General features: G+C 35.2%; 4 protein-coding genes, 1 long non-coding RNA gene and 1 other non-coding gene across 15 annotated transcripts; 3 read left to right on the top strand and 3 right to left on the bottom strand.

The window, feature by feature from the left end:
* The first annotated feature begins 548 nt into the window (after nucleotides 1–548).
* On the top strand, nucleotides 549–2,354 carry LOC113301476. The gene is made up of 2 exons (XM_026550255.1): nucleotides 549–1,454; nucleotides 1,538–2,354. The coding sequence occupies exon 2, from the start codon at nucleotides 1,575–1,577 to the stop codon at nucleotides 2,199–2,201; it is 627 nt and encodes a 208-aa protein (XP_026406040.1). The 5' UTR covers nucleotides 549–1,454; nucleotides 1,538–1,574; the 3' UTR covers nucleotides 2,202–2,354.
* A 2,747-nt stretch (nucleotides 2,355–5,101) lies between these two features.
* On the top strand, nucleotides 5,102–8,394 carry LOC113302354 (pentatricopeptide repeat-containing protein At1g08070, chloroplastic-like). The gene is made up of 2 exons (XM_026551265.1): nucleotides 5,102–7,450; nucleotides 7,761–8,394. The coding sequence occupies exon 1, from the start codon at nucleotides 5,120–5,122 to the stop codon at nucleotides 6,134–6,136; it is 1,017 nt and encodes a 338-aa protein (XP_026407050.1). The 5' UTR covers nucleotides 5,102–5,119; the 3' UTR covers nucleotides 6,137–7,450; nucleotides 7,761–8,394.
* On the top strand, nucleotides 6,268–7,168 carry LOC113305861 (pentatricopeptide repeat-containing protein At5g48910-like). Its single transcript, XM_026554855.1, has 2 exons — nucleotides 6,268–6,388; nucleotides 6,498–7,168. The coding sequence occupies exons 1-2, from the start codon at nucleotides 6,268–6,270 to the stop codon at nucleotides 7,166–7,168; spliced, it is 792 nt and encodes a 263-aa protein (XP_026410640.1).
* Nucleotides 8,395–18,422: 10,028 nt separating the features above from the next.
* LOC113302353 (elongation factor 1-delta-like) lies at nucleotides 18,423–20,905 on the bottom strand. The gene is made up of 7 exons (XM_026551264.1): nucleotides 20,755–20,905; nucleotides 19,825–19,920; nucleotides 19,617–19,733; nucleotides 19,419–19,512; nucleotides 19,121–19,241; nucleotides 18,891–19,004; nucleotides 18,423–18,796 (listed from the first exon to the last, which is right to left on the bottom strand). The coding sequence occupies exons 2-7, from the start codon at nucleotides 19,908–19,910 to the stop codon at nucleotides 18,633–18,635; spliced, it is 696 nt and encodes a 231-aa protein (XP_026407049.1). The 5' UTR covers nucleotides 19,911–19,920; nucleotides 20,755–20,905; the 3' UTR covers nucleotides 18,423–18,632.
* On the bottom strand, nucleotides 20,074–20,155 carry LOC113307379. The gene has a single exon (XR_003339154.1). It is a non-coding gene; the product is annotated as a small nucleolar RNA SNOR75 (small nucleolar RNA).
* Nucleotides 20,906–21,414: 509 nt separating the features above from the next.
* Nucleotides 21,415–25,308, bottom strand: LOC113302352. 10 transcript variants are annotated; one of them, XR_003336810.1, is made up of 7 exons: nucleotides 25,109–25,308; nucleotides 24,887–24,975; nucleotides 23,966–24,262; nucleotides 23,628–23,676; nucleotides 22,986–23,153; nucleotides 22,757–22,887; nucleotides 21,415–22,010 (listed from the first exon to the last, which is right to left on the bottom strand). It is a non-coding gene; the product is annotated as an uncharacterized LOC113302352 (long non-coding RNA). The 10 variants fall into 10 exon arrangements; XR_003336813.1 differs by having other exon boundaries at nucleotides 22,986–23,140; XR_003336815.1 differs by having other exon boundaries at nucleotides 22,986–23,676; nucleotides 23,966–24,138; nucleotides 24,188–24,262.
* Nucleotides 25,309–25,949: the final 641 nt, after the last annotated feature.

The raw sequence follows: 25,949 nt of genomic DNA, 5'->3' as shown, positions 1-25,949 counted from the left end.
GTACTAGATTTTCTATGGATTCATCTTGAATTTCGACACTGGTATGCTGCAATCCCTTGACCCACTCAAAGGCTAAGTCTGCTCCTCATGTTTCTCCCCATTATCCATTGTATCCGAGATATCCTCTAGCCTCAATGGTGTTTCCTGCAAAATCCATAAGAGCGTGTCAGTTGAGGATGTTATATTTACTCTGCTGGTCTTGGCTGATGAAAATATGGGTTGGAGATATAAGTGTAATGTTAACTTTAATTTGAAATGTAGTCACCGGTGGGTGTTGAATCATTCTAGTGATATGATAATATAATTTTTGGTTACTGTATCTTTCAACCGGTATTCTCCAAGTATCAACTTGTTTGATATTATTCAGATGAAAGTACAGTTGAAAGTACATGATCACATGGTGGAATCTTGACCAATTGTTGTATCTTTGTTTTTTTGGTGGCTAACGGTACCTTTGATTGTAACATGTGAGACACTACAAGGAAAGAGACAAGTGAATCAAGCAAAGGAGTGTGAATGAGTAGTTGGTGAGGGGATTGTACCTTAAATTTCCGAGTGTGCCATAAATGGATCTCACCTGCTTGGCTTGTGGTATACCCTGTTTTGTGACTGTTGTGGATCATATGGAATTTGACCACCCTGTATTTGATGGGACTCACTTTTAGCTTGTAGCACAATCATGTTTTGGCCTTGACTTTTGTTGATATGAGAACGATACCGCAGAAAGACTTTTGACCAAGATGAAACCCAACTTGAGTTTGTATTGGATTGAGTCTCCGGCACAACTTTTCCTGCGTGGTGTTGAGTAATATTTACCGCCCGAAATAGTTTGCCATGTGTCACATCCTAAACCATAATCATAAATAAACTTTTTTATAGATTTTTTGGTTATATGATGTGGGTGATGAGTGGTCTTGATATTGTCATTTGTAGGGGCTAATTGGTAGTTGAAGTAGAGAGTAATGGGAGATGAAGTGATGGTTTTTTGGGGACTGCCCACATTAAGGCTTAGTGTAACTGCTCTAATGCTAGAAGACTCCTTAATACACCTCTTAATCTCATTCAGCCTCTTCAGCACCAAGAGAAGATTAAAATAAAAATAAAAAAATCTTTTTCTTCCCAACCTTTCGTCTTCCCTGCAGAGAGATAGAAACAAAAACAAAGAGAGCGAAGAAACATAAGATAATCAATCTTGAAAGAATGACAGCCCGCAATCGTAAATTGAGCCTCGAATATACTGGTATCCTCATGAGCATGCAATAGAAAGATTGTCGTATGGGGTTTGTTTTCCTCAGGGATGTGAATCTCCAAGTTATGAGTACAACTTTGATTGGAATTTGGATAATCTCCGTCACAATTTTGTTGTTAAAAGAGAAGTGATCATAAATCAAGCAGCCCCCTCTGGAATTGATCATGCTTTCTTCGAGATTAACCCCATTGAAACACTAGATAAGGTAATCAATCGTCACACTCCTCCTTTTTATGATGCCGGCAATCCATTTGAAACTCATAGTAGGTATTATGAATTTGATAGCAGTAGCGGTGGTGGAGGCAGTGATGGTGATGATGTCAAGATGAGTGAAGGTGATGCTCATAAGGAAAGTGAAACTGACGCATGTTATGAGGATGATCATGCAAAAGCTAAAGGCAAGGCACCCATGGATACTGATACTGAGACTCATACCAATCCAAATAAACCCACCATGAAGACTAGTCAAGGTTTTGATGATGATCGATGGAAGTTGTATGTTGTGCATCCACAATTTGGTGCATTTGTGGTTCATGAGGGGGTGGCCTTTGTCGCTGATCGTTTTTTGGTGGTCTGGGTTGGTCGATTCGGATTCATGTCCATCACCATGCCAGCAAATGTGAGCCAGTTTGTGTGGATACTTGTTATGCAGCCTTGGAATTATGATGCACCAATGCATTTCTCTGTACTTGATGCCCTATGTCCAACTGTAGCTGGTATTAAACATGAGGTTTTTGGTGTTAAACTGGTTGCTACCCAGTTAATGAGTTGGCAAATCCTATTAATCCCGACAATCCAAAATGCAATGGCCAATATGATAGGTGATATTGTTCTTGCACAAATCGCTCAAGTTCCACCCCGAGCACAAGCACGAACACAACGCACTCTAGTCCGACCATCTCCAGCCCGAGCCACTAGGAGTCGAACCCGGAGCGTTAGCCAGAGAACTTGAAGTTAGACGAGCCGGTGAGGTGTTGAGGTAACCAATGAATCGGTACTTGTCGGACTTCATATTTTGAATGTTGAATCTCATCACTAATCTTGGTAAGTTTGGGTTATGGGGGATATTAAGGATAATCTAATATATTGGGTTATGATGGACATCTTTTTTAGGGGATGGGCTTGTTTTTTCTTTTGATGTTGAATCTCTGAAAACTGTGTGTGAAAGATAGATTGTGATTGTTGTTAATAGACAGCCAGAATTTGTAATTGCAATATTCGAAGTTTGTATGGTTTGAACATTGGCATTAATGATGTTGTAGTTATTGTTGTTTTGTATCCGTTCATGGAAGTATGTTGATTTATTGTTTTGATTCTGCTCAGATAGGAAGCTAGAAGGGGTGATTTTGATTTGACGGGATTGATATAGGAAAGGGATATAGTTATGAGGAAGTTTGACATTTGAATGATGGTTTAGAGTGCTAGGTCCACCAGAATCAAAGACACGGTAAGAGAACTTTGGGAGGTTATTCTTAGACTCCGAGTGATGATTTTGATTAACAGAGAAAGAATGAAAATTGTGATTTTTCTTGTTATGGAAAGTTACCTTAGAGCTTTAGTGTCTAGCGTTGTTAATGGTGACGATCTTCTTGTTGTTATCCTTCCTGTGAGTGATGTGGGTGCTTATAGTTAGAGAATTTGTGATGAAAACAGTGAGATGGTGATTCCAGTGAGGTTTATGAGTGGTTTGGGCTGTAGCTGACTGGTTAGTGATTTTTTGGGTATTTCTAGTGATTATAGTGATTTGGTTTTCGTTCGGATTCATGAGTAGAGTAAATGATTCACTGATTGACGAAAAACATTAGGACTCAGACAAGAGAGTCCAGCGAGAAACTAGTCACTAGAAGCCTGGATGGCTTCAATGGAGATGAGGGGAGAGCAGGAGAGAGAGGAGAGTAGAAATTTATTTATTTTGGACGACTTTGATGCACCATTCAGAACATGTATAATGTCCTTGGCTAAGAGCAAGTCTTATGGTGGAATCCATCTTATTCCAAGTGTGGAAAAATTATGGAAGGTCAAGTCTAGCGGCTTCCAAATTGGTGTTTTTCATGAAAAATCCAAGCAGTGTTTCATGGTTTCTTGGAAGGTCCCGTGTAATCATCTGAACGCTAATCAGATTAGCGTAAAACGCTATTTTGAATAGCGTCAAAAAAAGACAAAAAATGTCAATGAGAATGGCGCCTAACGCTGATCAAAATGGTGCTTATATGTATGATGACGCATCAGACAATCATATACTACTCTAACCTGCTTTCTTACGTATATAGAGTGATTGAAAAAATAGGTGTCACATAAAAGGATGTGGACGTGGAGTGATATCATTTGTTACATGTTATTTAATTATTACTTCACATTTCACAGGTTGGTAAAAGAATATACGTATTTCATAGCCCTACACAAAAGTTGAAAAACGCTAAAACGATTGGCGTTAAATGCTATTCTAATTAGCGTTTCTTTGGATTTCATCATTAAACTTGCACTGCCATGATCTATTCCAAATGGTGATGTGGCATGGAATTTGGAACATGAAATTCTTCCACCATAAGACTTGCTCTAAGAGATACTCGGCGGACACTTTACGGAACAAAAGTCTGGTATATTCTTTTTGTGTTTTGCGAGAATGTTTTAATCTTTTGCAACCATTTGCCTATAGCTTAGGCGCCACTAGCCAGGGTGCCGCAATATGAAAGAACGGTCGCATTACCTCAGCTGACAGGGTCGTCTTAGGGTGCAGGCGAGCTAGGCGGCCGCCTAGGGCCCCAAATTGTTGGAGGCCCAAAAAGAAAGTTGTGTTTATAAGTCAATTGTAGCAGTCGTATGTGTTACTAAATGATTTTGTCACATTTATTAATGTAACATACGCTTGTGACAATTATAGTTGTTACAAACTATTTTGTTACAGCTATAAGTATCACTAATTATCTATTGGTTGTGGATTTTTGAATATTTATGCCAAATTGAAAGTTTGCAACCGGGAATCTAACCATAAAAAGCCGGGGGGGGGGGGGGGGGGGGGGGGGGGGGGGGGATCGACGGCCTTCAGCCGCCAAGCTAAATGAAAATTACCATTTTAATAGTATAATTTATCTCTCAAACTAAGGCTAACTCCTATAGGCTAGATTGAACTGCTAGATTGGCCAAAAAGTGTTGCAAATCATGAAAAAAAGTGTGGGGAAAAAGTTAACACTGATAGTTGATAATTCTCTCACCTAGCATTTGCTCGCAGTCCAACTATCAGCTAGTTTCAAAAGCTGAACCGTTCAGCGCTCAAAAAGTAAACAAAACGCTGAACCATTCAGCGCTATATAATTTTTTCTCATGGAGTGAGAGGAGAAGATGGAGAGAGAAGGAAAATAGGGAGATTGAAAGAGTAAAAGAAGGAGAGAGACAAGAAAAAGAGGGAGAGAGAGGCGTGGAGAGAGAGGAAAAGAAGGAGAGGGAGAAGAAAAAAAGATAGAGAAACGTGGGAAGAGAGGAAAAGAAGGAGAGAGGAATAAATTTAAATGGTGAGCGTTGTTTAACGCTGTTTGATTCAGCGTTTCTCTGCTAGATTCGTCATTCCATAGGATTTAGGAGGTTGTCCATGCTGACGTGGATGGCCAATCTAGCAGCTAGATATCTAGCCCATAGAACTAAGCCTAAAACTTTGCCTCCATTGTTGACTTCATATCACATAAAAAAGCCTCAAAATTCAAGTTCGCCTAGAGCACCCCAAAACTGTAAGACGCCCTGTCAGCTGACGTCGGTGGTTCGAGTCCTCCCGCAATAAAAAATACAGCACATAATTTGTTTTGGTTAGGGTATAAATTGAACTTGAATCAAATATTCATTCTTCCCCTTGATGGCGTAATGATCTTCTGAATACCAATGAATAAGGTTTCCATGAACTGGTTGAAAACCCAGTGTACTTCCATCATGAAAACGAAACAAGCCCATGCTTATCTCCTTCGAAATCAACTCTTTCAAGAAAACTTTGCTTCAAGCAAACTAATTTCTTTCCTTGCTCTTTCTCAATCTGGAAATCTTAGTTATGCTCAGAAAATCTTCAATCAAATTGAAAACCCAGATATGTTTATTTGGAATACAATGATTAGAGGGTATTCTAGAAGCCCTTACCCATTTGAATCAATTTCTCTCTACAGTTTGATGATTCAATCTTGCGTCGTTCCTGATAATTTCACTTACACATTTACATTAACTGCTTGTGCTCAGTTGAAAGAAGCCGAATTTGGTAAAAGATTGCACTGTGAAATAATAAAGAATGGATTTCAGTTAGATGTGTATGTACTTAATTCTTTGATTCAAATGTATGCCAACTCTGGTTCTTTTGAAAGTGCTCGTATGTTGTTTGATGAAAATTCTGTTAGAGATGTTGTTACATGGAATGTTATAATTGGAGCTCATATTAGTGGTAAATTTTATAAAGAAGCTTTTGATTTATTCAAGAAAATGAGAGAAACTAAAAGTATAGAACCTGATGAAGTTACCGTTCTTAATATGGTCTTGGCATGTGCGCACACAGGTAATTTAGAACAAGGCGGTATTCTGCATTCTTACTCACAAGAAAAGGGGTTTGAAAAGAATATTCATCTGTGTAATGCTATTATAGACATGTACTGTAAATGTGGAGATTTGGGTTCTGCTCAGATACTCTTCGGAAGCATGATTGAACGTGATATTCTCACATGGACTTCGATGATTTCGGGTTTGGTTAGTGCAGGTTATTATAGAGAGTCTTTGGTTTTGTTTGGGCAAATGCAGTTAGAGAATATTAATCCTGATGGAATTATACTTGTTAGTGTTCTTTCAGCTTGTGCTCACATTGGTGCTTTAGATCAAGGTAAATATATACATCTTTTAATACTCAGACACAAAGTAAAGTAGATATTGTGTTGGAAACTTCTCTTGTTGATATGTAATGTAAGTGTGGTAGCGTGGACTTAGCACTACAAGTTTTCCGTAAGATCAAAACAAAGAATGCATTTACATGGAACACAATTATTGGAGGGTTAGCCATGAATGGTCGTGGTCTAGAAGCACTGACTTGTTTCGAGGAGATGAAGAGAGAGGAAGTGATTCCGGATGATGTGACATTCATAGGATTGTTATCTGCTTGTGGGCACACAGGATTGATTGGTAAGGGTCTCGAAATTTAGATTAATGAAAGAAGTTTATGATATTCAGCCGAGGATGGAACACTACGGATGTATGGTTAATTTACTATGCAGAGCTAAATTGGTGGAAGATGCGTTGGACTTTATTAAGAATATGCCCATAAAACCTAATGAGGTTGTGTGGGCAACTCTTCTTCTTGGGGTGAACAGGGTTGGAACCGGAGGGCATTTTGAGTTAGCGGAGAAGGTAGGAAAACGGGTAATTGATATGGAACCTGATTCTTGTGGGCGTTACGTTTCGCTGTCTAATGTTTATGCAGGGGCTAATCAATGGGATGTTGCTTTGAAGATAAGAAAAGATATGAAAGCGAGAGGAATCGATAAAATACCAGGTTACAGTTGGATTGAAGTGAATGGTTTGACACATCAATTTGTTGCAGGTGATAAATCGCATCCTCGAACAAAAGCAATTTATATGATGATGGAAGAAATGCGACGGAGAATTAGGTTGGCTGGTGGCTATCTATCAGGAACAGGTGATGTGTTGTTTGATATAGAGGAAGAAGAGAAAGAAAGTTCTTTAAATTTTCATAGTGAGAAGTTGGCTATAGCTTTAGGTTTGATTAGTACTTCCCCAGGTTCTCCAATTCGCATAGTGAAGAATCTTCGTGTTTGCAACGATTGTCATTCTTTTATTAAAATTATATCGAAGATTTTTGGTCGGCAGATAATTGCGAAGGATCGAAGCCGATTTCATCATTTTAATTGCGAGGGTTCTTGTTCATGTATGGACTTTTGGTGAAATTCATAAAAAGTCAAACTAAAAGATCTTAAGAGAGTTGTTTCCTCAACCTATTACTTTGAATGAGTCGAATAGTTTCTTGTTCAATTTTACTTTTACTTTCCCTTTCTGCGGCCTACTTTCTTGCATAAACAAGCTTAGTAATCAAGGTTATGGGGAACTTAACAGCTTCTGCTCTGCCTAAACTCGTCTGTTCAAGGGGTCCCTAGAGATCTTATACTCCACTTAAAAACAATATCGGGTGTTGTTTCGTACATCTGATTCCACTTGTACGAGACAAAGGTTAGTGATCTAAAAACATACAGCATTCTTTTATGAGATTTCAATTATTTATTTTTGTGAAAACTACTGCTAGACCCATTTTTCAAGATTTTTCCACAATAAAATTCACGGGCTCAAAACTTTATCCGCACCCCCATTTTTCATGAGAAAATTATTCTGGTACCGATAGTTTATAAAATTTTGTTTTGCTCTTTTCTAAAGAAAAACTACTTCTTCAATTTGCTTTCTTATTCCTCCTAACTGTAAATCTTTATCAACACTGAATTAATTCTTAGTGCTCACTCCAAATGGATCCTGATGATGTAATTAGGGTTTAAAAAGGATATCTGCGAAATCAGTAAGCTTTCTTATCTCTTATCTCGATCTCTTGATAAAAAATAAATTTTAGATCTGGTTGATTCAATTGATGTTGATATTGTGCGATACTGATTCAATTTGAGGTTTCTGTATGGGGTTTCTTTTGGTGCAATTGAGGTTAACCACGGACTGGAATCAATCTAAAGATTTAGATGTCCGAACATTTAAGCTGCAGATGTGCATCTATATGACCGTGAAACTTGTTTTCTACCTCCTATAGACTATAGTGTATATCTTAGTCTTTGAAAGCTCTTACTACTTACTAGCTTCTTCCGAATCCATTCCTCGTTTAAGAGCTTTTTGTATCCTGCAAAGGAGACGTGAAAGCTGCAATTAATCCTGCCATATGTTACGAGTGGTTTGAATCTTGCTGGAAAAAGTTAGGGCTTAAGAAAAAAGAAAAAATTAAGCTGGAAGTCACTCCTTAACTAGGTAGACTACTTTTTCACCCGTACGATGCACGGGTCTGTTTCTCGTTTATGAAATACAAGATCCATGTTAGGAGATTTCTTCTTTTAGGTCTTCCTTCAAGGCTATTGCAGATATTGCAGCTCATAATTTAGACTAATCATACAAAAAAAAAAAAACGAAATTACTTTCACGTCATATTGATATTGAAAGTAGAACGTATAGGGGGTAAAATGATATGTTGCCAAAACCAAAACTCAAAATTCTTAAAAGGTTAACCAATTTTTCGTAAAGACTTCGTGCAAAACTGGAATTAGGGTAATACTCATACATGAAACCAAGTAGGAGGGCTTACGTCAACCGTGAGTGGAGGAACCAGAACACAAACCTTCGACAAATTTTGTTTTTATTCCCGTGGATGTATTATTATGTTGATGCCGACATCACGTTGATTTGGTACAACTAAATTGAGTTAGGATATATGTATTTAAGCGCATAGGCCTATGCGGACAACAACAACATATAAATACTGAATAAATTCAGCCGGTTTCCTATTAATAAATTTGCAAGACCATGATGGAAATTTGCGAAATAAATCTATAATATCTAGAATAAGACTTTGGTTCTCCGATTTGACTCTATGAAGAACTCCATTAGCTACTGCTGTTATATTCTGCGCATCTAACTCAATGCAAGCTTGTTGTAAAGCTAGCCTCTCTGCCCATCCCATAGCCCGCAGCAAGCCATCTACTTCAGCATGCTCCACATCTAAGTATCCACGCGCATAGAAACATCATCTTGTTCAAACTCATCGTTCCAGTCGTGTGATATCCTTTTTACGGTGTAGCTACAGTAAGAGGTGTATCATCTCTGTATCGGGTTATTTTTGTTTGGAGATGCTCAATGATAATTGCATTATATTTACATAGCTACAAATTAACACTATTTACATAGCAAAAAGTGACATGGGACCATTAATACAGATTACATCGTGGTCCCCTCCAAAAGTACCCATTTATGGTACGAATATTCGAGCTTATTAAATTGGCTTGTGTTCTACCAAGTGAGCAATTGCCTGCGAATGTTTTAATAGGGTTCAACTCTGCGGTAACATATAACCGATTAGGTTAAATAAAATCCACTTGGATGTAATCGGGAATCCTTTGTGCGCCTTTAAATTTTTTTGTCAGTTTAATATGCTAAGTGTGTTATATTTTCTAGCGTCAAGTTCTTTTTGCCAAGATCATAAGTTCATATGGAATTATTGGATGCAAAAATCAGAGAACAAAACTTCGTACCAGGTATTGTACGACATCCTCAAGGTGAGGTTGAATTGAGAAGATTTGACAGGAATTGCTTGTTTATAACTTTATGTATCTTTTTTATACACTACATTCTTCCAAGGTATTGTTGACTCTTCACATTTTTACAGCTTGGGTAATTTTCCAAGAGACTGTTAGTTGAAATATTTAGTATACAATGCCGGGTGAGCAAGCATTTTGTGTTCTTGAATCAGTATTTATAATTTTGTGATCTTTCAGTTACCTTTCATTGAAATATTAATGTGCAAATCATTTTGAAACACTAAACCAGGAGTCCAGTGAATATTGTTATTAACCTGAAAATTCACACACCAAATTCGGTCGGTTTTCTCTCTCTTTGTCAAATGCACACACACAGACACATCCGCAGAATGTTAAATTTCATGTAGTTTGTAACTCAAGGGGATATTTGAACATGTAAAAATTCAAATGCATTGCTAGATGGAAGACTAACTTAAACATGTGCATTATGCCCTCAACATCCTCTGTGCAGGGAACACATCAAAGTATATGGATGATGGACCACAAAGCGAAGAATATTATTATTACATATCAAAACCACTACAAATGGCCAAAAATATTAACCATACGTGACCTCATGCTCCTCAAAGAAAATGCAACAAAACTATAAGAATGGGAAATACCAACATATTTCATTATAACCAAGACATCTTGAAATCTAAAAAGTCGTATCATCATCTTATACTAATGCAGAGTATAATGAAACTGGTTAGTACAAATTAATTGGACACCACCTAATATTTTTTTGTTTTAATATTTGATAAACATTTACTTATGATTTAAAATTACCACAATCAGCAGAGTACATAAAGATCTTATTTTACGCCAAGAGCTTAGAACGAAGTAAAACACAAATCCAACTATAATATAATCTTAAACCTATAAGCTAAATGGCTTATGCAATCATGGAAATTAATTTGCAACGTCAAACTAAAACATCATTTGGAAAACGTAGTTAATCGAATAGATAAAAATACCCCAAAAAATTCTTGGAAAGTGTTTATAGCTGTGCCAGGAGCGGGATTGTGAATTTGGCAATCGGAAATCCTGGAAATTAATATTAACCTTTAGATCTTGCTATTAAGAAAAAACACGTAACCTACGAACCGAGACTATAAAAAAAATGGAAAAAGTGAGAGATAGAGACTGCCAAGACATCAAATGAGGATCAAAACCACATATTGATTGTAAAAAAGATGATATTAAGAGTGGAGATCAAATGAAGATAATTTCCTTTTACCCCATGGGCAAGATCAATCTAAAGGCATAACCAAACAACATTCAACTAGCCGGCTAAAGCTATACGGATACAAATGAAAAAATATATAAGAAAGATCGGATTACCGTTAAGTGGCGGTGATAATCGAACTGCTTCTTTGACCTGATTACTTCTTTGGCCTCCCGTGAATCCTCGAACTGCAAACAAAACAACCAACCCAACAAACATAAGAGAACGTATAATTAAAATGGATATTTCGATTGTTATTTTTGTGGAACCATCTATTTGTATCTATGAGTTGTATGACTAAGTACAATACAAATAGGAAGGCCAAAATTTATTTTAAAATTTCTCCAGAAAATTGATCCTAAATTGTATAATTTGTTCAAACTTTGTCTAAGAAAAACTGAAAGTTAGGGGGGAAAAGGAGGGACTACGGGACTACTACCTACTTTCTTCTCCGCCACAAATATCAACTACATGAACTTGATGGATGTTGCTTCAACAACTACTTGTGAGATTGACTTCCCTGTATCATACAAATAAAAAATAAAAATAGAGAAAATAAAAATAAAATAACAAAATCGAGACAATGTTGATATTATTCTCTTACCGCCGATAAAAAAAGATATCATTCTCTTATCGAAGCTGCAACTACATAAAAATCAATTGTACAAAGAAAATATAATAAAAATATAAAAACCAAAAACAAAGATAATTATCATCTGCATTACTAAGAAAATTAATAAAAAAATATTTTAAATCAAAATTGTGATATTACGTTGTTGATATGATTATCATGATTAAACATAGAAAATTCACTACTTGATTATATCTATATTCGCAGAATGAGTTTAGGGGTACCTTGATATTGTTTGAACGAAAACAGGTACATGATTGAGAGGATCGACCGTACCTGCACAACGAAAAACAATGAAAATAGATCAGAGGGAACCCTATGCAAGAATGGAAAATTCTCTATATAATAATAGAGTTTTTTCGAGCGTTGTGGTTCACCGGAGCTCCACGTTGATTCTGAATTCTAGCTTCTGGTTGATTCTAGCTTCCGGTTGATTCTGGCTCCACCATTTTGATTTTTTTTGGTAATTTTATAAAATTTCGGATAAAAATAATTCAAGAAAATATCTTTTGTCCCACAAAATCTAATAAAATATTATGAAAAATCATTATTAAGTATTTTTTACCATAAATAAATCCTAGCATTAAAGTTAGAAAAATAAATACTTAAAATAAAATCACAGTTATACTACTTATCATGATTGAAATTAAAATATGCATCATGATGTCATCATCAGAAATTTAAATAGACCACATAACTAAAACCCAATGTCCAATTACATTTTTTCTTAATTAGAATAATCTAATTACAACTCTAATAAATTAATTATTAACTAATAGTGATTACAATTTACGATTCCAATTACAATTTCAACTGGCACTTAAATTCAAAATCAAAGTCCATGTAGATGTAGATGTTGATACTTACTTGTGGATCGAAACATGCTTCTTCTTCCGCATTAAGAATAACCCTGTTCAATAATCGATACAAAGTCTTTAGTAAACATCGTGTGGAGGTATTAAAGCATGATATTAAACAAAACATTTGAGAAAATAAAAAAAGATCATTAACAAAAAGCATAATTGACATGAGTTTCGGTATCATTTTTCTTAATATCGTTCATTCCATAAATAAAAATAAAAACAATATTACTACACATTCATTCCATAAGAAAATAAAAAATAAAATTATTACAAAAATTCTTTCAAAGGATAAAATATGGCTATCATAACTAACTAAAATAATAAAATTCTAAATATTTTGTGAAATTCAATTCACGGGTAAAAAAACAAACAAATTGACAAAATTATCTTTATGCGATGTTTTTGGTAAATACTTGTATTCATTCTATTGGAGAAAAAACCATCCCATAAATAGATTCTAATAATTTCTAAATATAACTAATCGATAATAATAAGATTTTATGAATCATAATATTGGGTAGAAATAATGAAAATTATTTTTCTGGTAAAAATATAAACTTATTTCCTACCTTAGTACAAACGATATTCATTTTTGTCGGCATGGATCTCTTTTTTTCTCTATAAAGCGTCCAAGCAAAACCGAAATCTCATTGTTTGGGCGCGTTTCTACTTCATGTTTTTGTTTTCTGCATGCTTTTTATCATATTTTTTTCCCTGATCCGCGGTTGTGTTTTCTTTGTAGATCATCATCATCAAAAGAAATGCACACGATCGATGACGCTGCTCCTCTCCTCCTATACTTAACATCTCGGGTAATCTTTTATATTGTTTTTAACTCTTCATTCAGAGAAAATATTGTTAGGGGTTCATGTTGATTTTTATTAAACGGTGGGTATACAAGAGTACCTCGAGCCTATCGTTTTTCATTCCGCATCCAGCTATTAGAGAACTTAAGAAGATGGAGAATTTCTGCTTGCAAGCAGAAGTCAAAAAATTATCCTAAAAGCCAGAGATATATTTCTGTTAAGTGTTTTCAGCGGAATAAGGAATCTATACGCTTAAAGAAGAAAATATCTCCCTATCAGAAACATTATCTGAGATCGAATTGTAGAAAATATCGCATCAGTAAGAATGATCATATCGGTTTATTCTATTTGTCCCTTGGCTATTGCGATCAAGTAAAGGTATTCAAAATTTTAGATTTCCTATTCTTTCATTGATTTTTCTTCTTTCGAATTTATAGGGATATTAAGTTCTTTTAGTTTATATAATTTGCTATCGATTTTGAAACACTCACGATTTTTGTGTCAACATTATTAACTAAAAAGAAAGTAGATAAATTATATAATTTGAAGCCTTGGTACGTTCCACGAATCCACGGAACGGGACAAGATGACCAAAATACAACACCACCTTAAGCAAAAAAGAAAAGTAGATAAATTATAAGAGACATGAAAAATGTATCGCCAATAATATGCATAAGAAAAGTACATCTCAGACTCTCAGTCATAAGAAAATATCAAAAAATTGGATTGGAAGTTAGAGTGAAGAATCAATTACTCCATGTATGGCAAGGGAAGATCAATAAAAATTCGTGATGCTTTACTTAATAGGTCAACTAAATGGATAAGTTCCCTAAGCTACTTTGCCTTTTCTAAAATAAAATACAAGCAGAAATAAAAATAAGTCTATAGGGTGAGCGAAACAAAAATGGAGATAATTGCTTTTAGTTACTCTACTAATCTATAAAAGAAGGAGAATGAACATCAGTAGTGACATAACAAGAGTAAAATGATGCCGCCCGTGTTTGTAAAGAAGAAGAAAACTAGTGAAAGTGAAGAAACACCTTATACTTTAAAGTGGCTAAGCACTAAAAACTAGTAACATATAAATGGAGCAATTGATAATAAATTAAACAACTAAAGGAGATTTTTATAGAAAATATGGTCTATGGTTGATCAATAAAGGCAAGTATATATAGAAGAAGGAAAACAACATGAACTCCAAAAATTTAAAATATATCAAAACTTGGAAAAGAAAATACATTTTAATTTTATTCGGTTTATAATGCTTGAATAAGTATAATAGGCTTTCCAAATATTGTAGTGTACTCCCATGACTTTTTACTTTTTTTGTTTTTTGTTTTTTTGGCAATTACACATTTTTTTTGTTGCCGATTGAAGATTTTGTTGGGTTTTAGGGTTATAGAGTTTTATTATTCATTTGTTTTTTCAGTGAAATTAATTATCAAAGATTGCCCATTATTACATAAGCAAAAAATAGACACGTGCGTAGCACGGGTGAAAAACTAGTCTTAAAAGAAACGGGAAAACAGGATTTCACATTTTCTTGAATGCTTTGTATATATAGGGAGGCACCCAACCCACAAATTCCATAAATAATTATTTTTTTAGTAATAATAAGTCAAAGAAATTTTGGTAATTTTTTCATTTTGTTTGACGAAAAAATATCGAGCAGTCTACTGGACGTCTAAGAATAGAAATGCTCTTTAATATTTATTTACTTACTCTATATAAAATGCTTTATATAGAGACACCATAACCACAACTTCCATAAAATAAAGACTTTGCTATAAAAACAATATTAATCCATGGCTAAAAATATCAAAAGCTTTTATGTAATAAAAATATTTATTCCAAAATTCACATAAAAATAAAAATGAAAACATATACTATTTATTATTTTTGTATATTATTGTCAAAAATAAATAATAAGTACTAAATATATCGTGCATGTTTAGGGACAGTAATTACCTTTGTTTGTTTTTCTTCTTTTTTTTGGAATGAATAATACTAACAAAAATTATTGAAACTCGTCTTTCTATTCTTCTCACGATTCGCTTTGCCATTCTTCCCACCATTTTTATATTCTTCTATATTTTCTTGGATCATGATTGATTTTTATAGTTTTGCTTTTTCTTTTAATAATTTTGTTTTTCAACTATATGACAGGATTTCCCGATTTTTCTGCTGAGGAAGTACACTTTGATCATCAACAGGTATTTTTATTTTAAGTTTTAATCAGTGATTATCTAAATTTGATGGATAATTTTCTATTTCCATCCCATATTAAAATTTGCTTAATTATTAGCAGCAGCTTCGAATTGTAATTGGGAATTAATTTAATTTTAAGAAATGTAATTGGACATTGTTGTGGGACATTAGACTTTTTTTCTTTTTTAATTTTCCGATTGATTTAATTTTGTGATGATAATCATGATGCATAATTTAATGTTTATTGTTTAATCATAATGAATGGTATAAACATGATTTTATTTAATTATTTAGTTGTATGTTTTAGTGTTAGGATTTAATTATGATTTTTAAATGATTTCTTTTGAATTTATTTGGTAATTTATAGGATTTGTTAAGATTTATTTAATTTAGGAAATATTTTTATTAAAAATGATTGTCCAGAAAATATATTATAGCCCAAAAGATATTTTCATGAATTTTTTAACCCGAATTCTTATAAAATTACCAAAATAAATTAAAATGGTGGGACCAAAATTAAGCAGAAGCTCCAGTTAACCACAACGCTCGAAAAAACTCTATTTTTATATAGAGAATGTTTCAAATTTTCAAAATATTGTCGTATTATTCTGCTCATGAGAAGTCATGACCGAAGTTGTTACAAAAGTTCCACCTGCCAAGCGACCTTTATGGGGAGGAGCTGGGGGTAGTGGATTCGGAAGCAATTCCTCCAATACATTGGTGGATTGATTAATAAGGCAAAAATGGAGTTCCTTAGTAGCCATGAAGCAAGAACAGCAGCAATGAAAAAAAGGAACCTGCTGAGCAGTCAACGTATTGCTCCTCGTACAATGACGCTACCAGCTCGTTACGGTGGACAGATTTCATCAATGTCTGGCTTGGCAAAGCCATTACCAAGAAGACCATAGTTCATTTTAGAAGTCCCCATGCGCAAGGAACCAAATCGTTGTTGGATTGGGTCCTTGGTCTTTTTCGTTTTCATATCTTAGACTTTCTTAACAACACCCTTCTTGTTGCTCACGGGTCCTTGATAATCTAAGAGCTGAAAATCTGCGAAGGATAGTCCCGTGACCATGGGGACTATCAGTATGTGGGAAAAACGCAATGGCTTGAAAGCTAAGTGTAAAGAGTAAACCAAGCAAAAATTAGAATATGTTATATCATATGCAGATATGGATTTTGTGAGTTTTCTGTCTACTTTCTATCAGAAATGGATGTCGGTGTTTGGTCATAATGGTTGAATAATCTGTTATGCAATTATGAAAATGTTGCATAACTTGGTATGCATCTACAAAAGTTGGTGCATAACTTGTTATGCAGTCCAGAAAATGGTTGCATAACACGTTATGCAACATCTTTTTTGTTAGTACTGAAATCAACAAAAAAAAAGGCTGCATAACACGTTATGCACCTATAATAATATCTGCATAACATGTTATGTAGTCGAGAAAATGGATGCATAACCTGTTATGCATCCGAAAATATGACTGCATAATGCATTATGCATCGAGAAAATTGTTGCACAATCTTTTATGCATCGAGAAAATAGATGCATAACCTGATGTGCATCCGTAAATATGGATGCATACTGCATTATGCATCAATTTTTTTATGTACGCACTAAAATCAACAAAAACAATGGTTACATAACTTGTTATAGATGCATAACTTTGTTATCCAAATGCATAATTTGTTATGCAGTGGAGAAAATTGTTGCATAATTCGTTATGCGTCTGCAGAATGTGTTATGCATCTTTTTTTGGTGGCAGCATAATGGTTATGTATCAAGTTTTCGAAAATTTTGCCTAAAATGATGATCACCTCCGATTTTTTCGTGAAAAACAAAAATTTGATATTCTTTTTTGTACTCGTTGCGTAGCTCTCTTAAAAAAATTTCCAACGATATAAAATTTGTAAAATTCCAAGGCACATACTTTTAGATATGTTATATCCAAGTTGCGTTGCCAATTATACCCCTGATGCATAACCCGTCATGCGGATGCATAATCCGTCATGCAGAAATTTTTAATAATTTCATATAATTATAGGTGTCATGGAACTAAAAATTAATTATGGTCCTGATAATGAGAATATTATTCTTTTTGGCCACGTGCCTAATTTCTCTCTTTATTTTTTTGTGAATAAGGTATTTCATTAAAAGAACTAAGACTCAGGAGGAGGAGGAGTCTGCGTTACATCAATAATGAACCATCTAATATGGAGACCTGAGAAGAGACTCTCCGGATCTGCTAGTTTGTGCTGAATACAAAGAGGAGGATTAACATCCCAATCCATAACTGAGTTTAAGGACTTTGCAAATTTAGCTAGAGAATCTGCAACAGAATTTCCTAATCTAGGAACAGAAAAGAAACCTAAAAAGTTTGGGCAGTTTCTTTCCACTTTGTCTGCTTCTTCCAGAAGAGCTTTGCTTCGCCATGTAATTTCTGAATTTTTTTTTCCATAAGCTCGATACTGAAATCTCCGAAATTTTTCTCTTTTTCCCAAGTAGCTGCTTGGAGCACTCATACAGCTTCTGCTTCTTGAGATTTCAATGTTAGAGATGATCCTTGCTGGCCTGATATTCATCCTTTTCGTTGTATGAGCTGATTCTCAGTTGGAATGTTTTTTTCCATCAGTAGAACATCTTCAGTAATCAGTAATACCATTATATGTGCTCTTCCTGCAGTGCAGCCCTCATTTATGAACTCAGACTGCATGTTGAGATGATCAGCTACGAAAATGCCACCCAGTGACAACACAGACGAGGTTGGTTCGTTATTAGTAGAAGAATGTCTTTAGTACTAATATACAGCCTTTATCTCTCTTTCCTGAGTCTGTAACTGCAGCTGACAGAAAAGGAAGGGGTTTATAGATTTAGAAGGCTGTGGTGATTTGAATCTTGATCAGGATTTTTGACTGCCATAAAATCAGTGCATTTGGCAGCTGTTATTTGAAGAAAATCTCAAGGGGTGAGTCTACGTGACTACATCATTCATCGAGGAATTACCGACATAGTGTGCAAACTGTTTCAGGCCAGGTGACGAGCAACAATATCATTTCAAAGAAAGAATGGTTATACTCGCACCACTGCAGTTGCTCTAAAGGAGGAAATATTCAACAAAACAAGGTAGCCAATTTTAACCCTATTAATCAGAAATTAGTTAAAAAGGGTTTGCATAGATGAACCAATCTTAATATTCTAAGACAAACATTTATAGAGGACAACCAAAAACAAAGGAAGAAACCTCAATAATTAAAGTTGATACTGAACAAGATAATACTTTTCTCACATCAACCTATAACTCAAAATACTTCTCTCGCAATAGTAGACCGTTTCTTCAGATTTTGTTGAATGCAACAATATCACAACTCTGAATGTACTCGTTGGCAGGCTCACTGGTGAGATGATCCTCAATAAGGGAATCGATGGATACCAAGTCATCCACAATTGTCATCATAATTTGCAACTTCTTGATACCATATCCAACTGCGACAAGTTTGGCTGTGGTAGAAATAAGAGAGAAACATAAGTATATAGGAAGGAAGGTAAGATGTTTTGACATATGTATTCAGTTATTTTGAGAGAAGGTACTTACACATTCCCCATGTGAGGCCTTCCATCTGGACACTCCTCACGGTTTCCTCAAGCTTTGCCATATCTGTCTCGTCATCCCATGGCTTCACATCCAACAAAATTGAAGACTTTCCGGCTGGGAGAAAAAGTTAAATAGACAGTTAGATATGGTTCTTAGCAAAACTCACAAGCCCATCCACAGAAATAATTGCCTTAGTTTTCAAAAGCACAATTTAAGGAGAGCATACTCACATTCTTTCTTTTTGCCAGAGGCTTTGACAGCTGCTGCACGTTCTTCAGCAGCCTTCTTTTCCTCCTCTGTCTCCTCTCCAAAAAGATCAACATCAGAATCATCATCATCAGCAGCAGCTGGCTGCAACTCCAAAAAAAAATTGTGTTATATAGACTACAATGAACTATCAATAGCATTCACAAATTGTGTTATGGCGTGATATCTATGCTAAAAACTGTTTAGAATTAACAAAATCTAAGGTTCACACGAATTGCCAAAGTAGGACAGAATTCAAAATGAAGAAACGAAAAAACAAACCTTTGCATCAGTCACAAAGGGAGTAGCAACAGACTCTTCAGCAACAGGTGCAAATCCTTCAACTGAGACACCACTGCCTTCAGCAGAAACTCCACTATATCCACATAATTTCAGGAATAACTTAGTATCCAAACGACAAATGGAGATACTGAAAATTAATTTTTAAATTAATTTATATAAACTTGGAAAGCAAATTACCTGATCCTTAAAAGAGCTTCAATGTGGTTGAACCACCTAGACACATTAATGAACTCTGATGATGGAGCTCCCTTAAGAGCTGCATGGACAGTGATATCATCCTTGGATGCCTGGTATCTATGACATCAAACATGCACAAGAATTGAGAGTCTAACTCACAAATAAAAACAACCTGAATAAATACAGAAAGAAAGACAAATAAACTTACCCAGTGATGTAACTTCTAGTCTTTAGATGGTTATCAAGCTTCCCGAGACCAGCCTTGGAGCTCAAATTATAGAAAGTAACTGCCATTGCTATTACACTACAAGAATATTTGCAAAAAAAGATATAAATCTAATGAAATCATAATTCAACCAAATAAGAATATGTGCAAAACAAGATATGAGTCTGATGAAATCATAATTCAACCAAATAAACACTTGAGAACAATACATGAAATTTTTTTAGGGTTCATTCCTCTCAGACAAATGCCTCAGTTAACATCAAGGTTAAGAATGGATATATCAGTCTCGTCATCTGTATTGTCATCATTGAGAAACAAACCCTGAAACCCCGTTTAGAAAACAAATCAACTCTACAAGAAATTAATTGAACACTCTACATGAACAAAATCAACTCGAAATCTTCTTGGACGGATATCAGCCTCGTTATACAAAGCAAGATAATCCTAAAGTTCAACAAGACAAAACCTAGTATCTGCAAACATAAATATCCAGATCCAATAAAATTTCTAGCTCAAAGTTTGTCACATGTAACGCATCAAACAGCACAATTAACCTTCCAAAACAGCTAAATAGATGACAAATTCATCAAATCATCTAACGATAAACATATTCAAATCATCAAAGATCGGTTCACAAACACATCTAACGATAAACATAATATTTAGCTTTATACACCTATATCACAACAAATCACACATTAAAAAAAAAACATCTTAAGATAATTAGTGAACCCTATATTAAGAAGATAAAATTGCGATAAAACCCAAAACCAATATTATTCAATCCACGCATCAGATCAGATCAGATCAGAATTGAAAAAAAAAAATGCTGAACACTCAATTGAAAACAACAATTCCGGATCTGCAACGCGAGGACATAATTGAGAACAAGGGGCGAAAGAAAGGCGTTACCTTCAGTTGAGATAGCGAGAGAGAGAATCGGAGGTCTAGGGTTTACTGAAGAATACTGTGGGAAGCGAAGAGGAGTGAACGAGGCTGGGTATATGTCTCTATTATAAAGGGGCGTGAAAACCCTAATCCTTTCCTTACGTTGTTTTATTTCCCGAATAAACTTGGAATCTTTTAGGGGGCCGTGGAATCTAATTAGGAAGCTTAGCGGGAGGGCCACCGCTTCCGACGGGCGGTAGTGAAAGAGTTTTCTGGCGAAATAGGCTGGCTACACAGCCCACACAGTTCTTCCGGCAGCGCTTGTATTACCCTGATACTCAGGCTTTTTTTTTTTAATTCATTAACGGTTGGTTTCATCATAAAATTTGATAAAACCAATTTTGAAATTTGAGGTTTTTGTATCAATTTTTTTAAAAATTTGGGATTTTTTTATCAATTTTGTTTAAGATTGTGTTTTAATGGATCCCAACATTTGAATGGGATTTTTGTACCACAAGGACTTGACCCGTGCCATAACGGCACGGGAATGCATTATGATTCGGTAATTTATGAATTGTGTTTGTTTGCTGTAAGAATGTCCTATCTTTGTGTCTCATTTGTAATTTCATCAGGGTCTAAAACTCTATGTTCTACATGTTTTCTTATTTTTCCAGATTGGTATAGTGATTTTGGATGTAATTTCCATAAAATAATTTATGCACTCTTCAGTTACAATATAAAAGATTACATCATCCCAGTTTCTTACGTATTTTGTTTATTTTTTTATTTTTTTTTGCGGAAGTGAGTATCCCTAAATAAGTCTTCATCAGAGCAACAGAGCATAAGAAACGGTTGTATTGGCAATCCTTGTTCTTGCTTCCCCTGCCAACGGGATCTAGCACTGGGTCCTTGGGTTCTTCCCATAGCTCCCAAATTACTACACGCGTAACCTTTGAACCAACTGATCCATCATTTTGGAAATTAATGTAGCTCCAGCCTTCCAACTGAGTTTGAACATCCCTCCGAAGCACCCAGTTAATGGCAAAGACTAAATGAAGAAATTCCAAATAATCGAAGAAAGCCGACAATGTATCTCACTTCCATAGGAATCATAGATTAAATATGCTGAAGCGTCGATAAACTAAACATGCTATAAAAGATACTTTAGGAAGCAACCACCTAATCCAAACCGGTCTGTGTAACGACTCCACTACCATTTCTCCAGCTTGATCCAGCACCATATTTTTATGCAGCACACCAAAGCTAAAGTTTCCTTCTACCTGGTCCACCTGATTAGTTTATCGACTGTATATAGTAGTAAAATCTTATAAAAACAAAATGAATGTAAAGAACTTATAAAAACAGAGTGAATGTAAAGAATTTAAGTTAAAATTACAACGAAAGATTAGTTTTCATTCTCAATCACCCAATTGTTTGGTTTCACATGGTGATCCTTCCCAAAAAAAAAAATGATTAACTTGATGGAAATAAATGCCAGCACTACTTTGGTGGTTGTACCAAGGATTCTCGACTGTCAGTTTCGGCATACACACCACTGGATGCCATGGTTTTCAAGGATAGGTTTCAGCCATCTTAAAATCCCAATCACACCGATATAAATGGTCCAGTGTCGATATAATTGCATGACATTTGTGAAACCTATTGGGAGTTGTTACTCATTTTTGATTCCAAACTTTCATAGTCGACGGAGGAAAACTTGTGTCTAGGAATTGAGTTCTAATATGGCTGCAGAGATAAGCTCTGTATTCCATTTGAAAAACATCAAGTAGTTTGTTGTTCGAATGCCTGAGCTTTGGATTCTCACTTGTGCGGTTGAATATTTCCATTGGGTTGAGAATACCTCAGCATACATGGGATATTAACTTGCAAATATGATTTGTTGGCTTGTAACTTTGAGAATGTCAGTTTCATTCCTAATGTAGAAAATACCCGGCCAATAAGGAAGGTACATGAGAACGAAGCACAATAGAGACCAAAGAAGTGAAAAGCAGACATTCAAGAATACCTTATGAAGTTGACAGGGAGGAAAGCCTTCTTGCAACGACGGAGATGTCAAATGCTAATGATTTTCATTTGAACTTTCTCAACACCACAACAACGTATTTTTAATTCAACTCTCATCAAGATGTTACCTGGCTGAAAGAAAAAAGAACAGAAGTACAAAAAATTTTAACTCTTAAATTTAGAGTGGTGGAATATATTTTATGTGGTAAAGATAAGCTAAAAGTGCTCACAGAAATTCATGGATAGAATGATGCAGTGATAATAAGGTCCACTTATAATGATGCGATAACAGCTCAAGCCTCAAAAAAATGTCACAGCAATGTGCAAACTCTTTCCCGCAAGTTATATTTGAGAAACCATGCCTAAACCCTTTTCTTATCTCTCTCTGTAGATGATCACTGCATAAGATGAGAATTCACGGATTGCTCGTCTTTCAGATAGCAAAGAAATAAATCAATCTGACAAAGTCTTTCTCCACAGATTAATATGCATCAATTTTCCCCAGCATCTCTCTCGAAAAGTCAGTGGAAACAACAAATTCTCAATGGAAAGGGTCACCTAAGAAGGCATGAACATTTGAAGCCAAAGAAAGACATGGAATATATGGTTGTGACGTACCAACTAAAATTAAGATTTTACACTTCACACAGAGCAAGATATGGATAGTAAGATCTACTGGTCACTTTACTGAGGATTATTAGAACGGATATTAGAATGGGTCTTCTTAAAGTGGGCATGCACTAAATTTTGCAGAGAACAAAACCCATCGTTAGGGAGCTGATGAGAAAATAACGAAAACAAAACCCAACAAATTTGATGTGAAAGAGAATATAAAACTACATAGGGTACATGTTATGAGGGTGCGACGTTACTTGCGAAGCAGGGAAGGAGAAAACGATGTCTGGTTAACCGTTAGATGAGCTGCACATCAGGAAGAAAGGGTCAAGACGGTGAACCGAATCACAAATGACTACCACAATTTGTCAAGACTCAATCGAGTGCGATCAACAATGTGTTTTCCCCGAAATACACCCAAGAAGTCTTTCAGACCTTGTGGAAAGCAGGAATTTCATACATAATACCCAACAAACAAAATACTAAACCATGAAGGTAATTTTTAGCATGGAAGTGGGACGGAACCAATGGATTTTCCGAGAAAACTGGGTAATTAAATTGTAATGGGATATGGAAGGGATAAAGAGTGACTTACTATTTATCTATGTTTCCCTTCTTCCCACTGAATCAACTGCTTCGGTCTCAACATCTTACATAAAAACACCAACAGCTTATAAACACACTAATACTGCTTAGAAGTCCAACAGCGACGCCGTAACACCGACCCGGAAATGAGGGTGCACACTGGTAATGTGCAAAACGAAAAAACTAAATTTGATGGAAATCATGTGTTAAAAAGATGTAAATCGAAACTTACAAAGGGAACATGGTAGTCAGTCGTGCAAAGCAATCCCGGATGGAGCTAAGAAACTTTGTTACGTTTTCAACCATTCTGAAAGGGTTGGATTGCAACCGAATCATTAAGAACTCAGAAACAAGAGTAGTATAGAAAAGGACGAGTTGAAAAACAAACTACTGAAATTGAAATTAAAAGACATGCATGAATGACTTCAATCTATAAAGAAGTGAACCTAATTTGTGGCTGCTTCTATCACAAAAATATAAACTGCTAGTTAAACCTTACATAGTTCTTTGTATCTCTCCATGATCTGTTACTGTGAAAAATCTACAATAGAAGACAACCCCATGAAGACCAAGTTGGTTCTCAAGTTAACGACAGCAAACTAACAAAAATCCAACAAATCAAACCTAATTTGGATATCCAGTGATTTTTGGGAGGTCGTTGAAATTCATTGACCAAACAACGATTGCTTTGAAGATAAGACCAAAGTCGATAGAATATAATTTGAATAAAAGCAGAAGAGTTTTTGATTCCACTAAACCATTAGGATTGAAAATGGCTTCTTTATATATGAAGATAACTCAAAAAAAAAAAAAAAAAAAAAAGGCGTTAACAAAATTTAGATTCTTAAACTAAAGTCTAAACCCACAATCATACATTCATACTCTTATTTTTATAAGAAACCCAAAGCTGAGTATACAGAGATACTATTACCTTCAACAATTTAACAGAAGATTTGTTTAATGTAAACCCCATCGCTCCTCCACAAATTCTTAAAATTCCTCCCTGACTTTTGACATCCCCTAACAGATTCATACAAATAATGAATCAAAATCAAATTAAAACACAAATAATGAATTAAATCTCCAAATTTCGGGGAATCAGAGAACCAATTGATACATCTCACTAAAATTTAACATGATACAGCTTACTAACCAATTGGGTTTCGTTAATATCAGATTTACAGCACCGATTGATCTGAGAACTAATTTGAGTTTTGCAGTTACGATCGAACAAAATGAAGACTCAAAATCGCGGCGAACATTCCCATGACTAATAGGAAGAACTAATCGAGGGTAGGGTATGGGGGAGAGGGAACGATGGGTGTTCGGTCGAGCACATTCCTGAAATTTCATTTTATGCCAAACGTGCGAGTAATAGGACGTGGTCCGGATAACTACAACTCTTGATTTATCTTTGCCAGGACAAATCCTGACCACCACTAACAAAGACAAACTTAGACTAGCTTTGTTTTATACTAATAACATATACGAAATCGATGAAGAAATTGTAGTAAAAAAAGTACATATGTTGTGGGACTTGTAGCCCATGAATATAGACCCAATATAGTATCTAGGATCTTCTTCCTACTTCTATATAAAAGTACATATTTACATAACACAGTTTACACTGATAAATAGAAACTTTTCTCTCTCTTTATCTTCCAAAGAAATTTTTTTTTTCCGAATTTTTATTGATCACTATCTCCGGAACCCTATCAAAGAACTGATTTTGGTAGTCTGTAATTTGTGATTTATGAATCTAGATTTTAGTCCTAGTAAATCTCCTGTTTGTGGAGAAATTTTCTGTTCGTGAAGGAATTTTGATCCCGTCTGCCAGGTTCTCTTGTTGCCGGTGAAACCAAATTTGTGTGTTTCTCGTGTTGAAATTCTGATCCCGGGCGCTTGCGTTTCTCCTGTTCGTGGGTGAAATTCCAATCTCGCGTGTTTGGATTCCGAGGAAAAAGAAAAGGAAAATCATGTTCGTGGAATCGTGG

This window comes from Papaver somniferum, chromosome 8 (genome assembly GCF_003573695.1).
Source record: "Papaver somniferum cultivar HN1 chromosome 8, ASM357369v1, whole genome shotgun sequence".
Taxonomy (NCBI): Eukaryota; Viridiplantae; Streptophyta; class Magnoliopsida; order Ranunculales; family Papaveraceae; genus Papaver; species Papaver somniferum.
The sequence above is the reverse complement of the archived record's forward strand: the minus strand, read 5'-3'. Positions and strand labels throughout refer to the sequence as shown.

Bases quoted from the DNA above. Each gene is read 5' to 3' on its own strand.
- LOC113301476 (XM_026550255.1), top strand. From the start codon at position 1,575: ATGAGTGAAGGTGATGCTCATAAGGAAAGTGAAACTGACGCATGTTAT.
- LOC113302354 (XM_026551265.1), top strand. From the start codon at position 5,120: ATGAATAAGGTTTCCATGAACTGGTTGAAAACCCAGTGTACTTCCATC.
- LOC113305861 (XM_026554855.1), top strand. From the start codon at position 6,268: ATGAATGGTCGTGGTCTAGAAGCACTGACTTGTTTCGAGGAGATGAAG. The intron at 6,389-6,497 runs GTAAGGGTCTCG...AATTGGTGGAAG, and splicing joins TGGGCACACAGGATTGATTG to ATGCGTTGGACTTTATTAAG.
- LOC113302353 (XM_026551264.1), bottom strand. From the start codon at position 19,910: ATGGCAGTTACTTTCTATAATTTGAGCTCCAAGGCTGGTCTCGGGAAG. The intron at 19,513-19,616 runs GTAATTTGCTTT...ATGTGGATATAG, and splicing joins GAAGCTCTTTTAAGGATCAG to TGGAGTTTCTGCTGAAGGCA. The intron at 18,797-18,890 runs GTAAGTACCTTC...TTTCTACCACAG, and splicing joins AGGCCTCACATGGGGAATGT to CCAAACTTGTCGCAGTTGGA.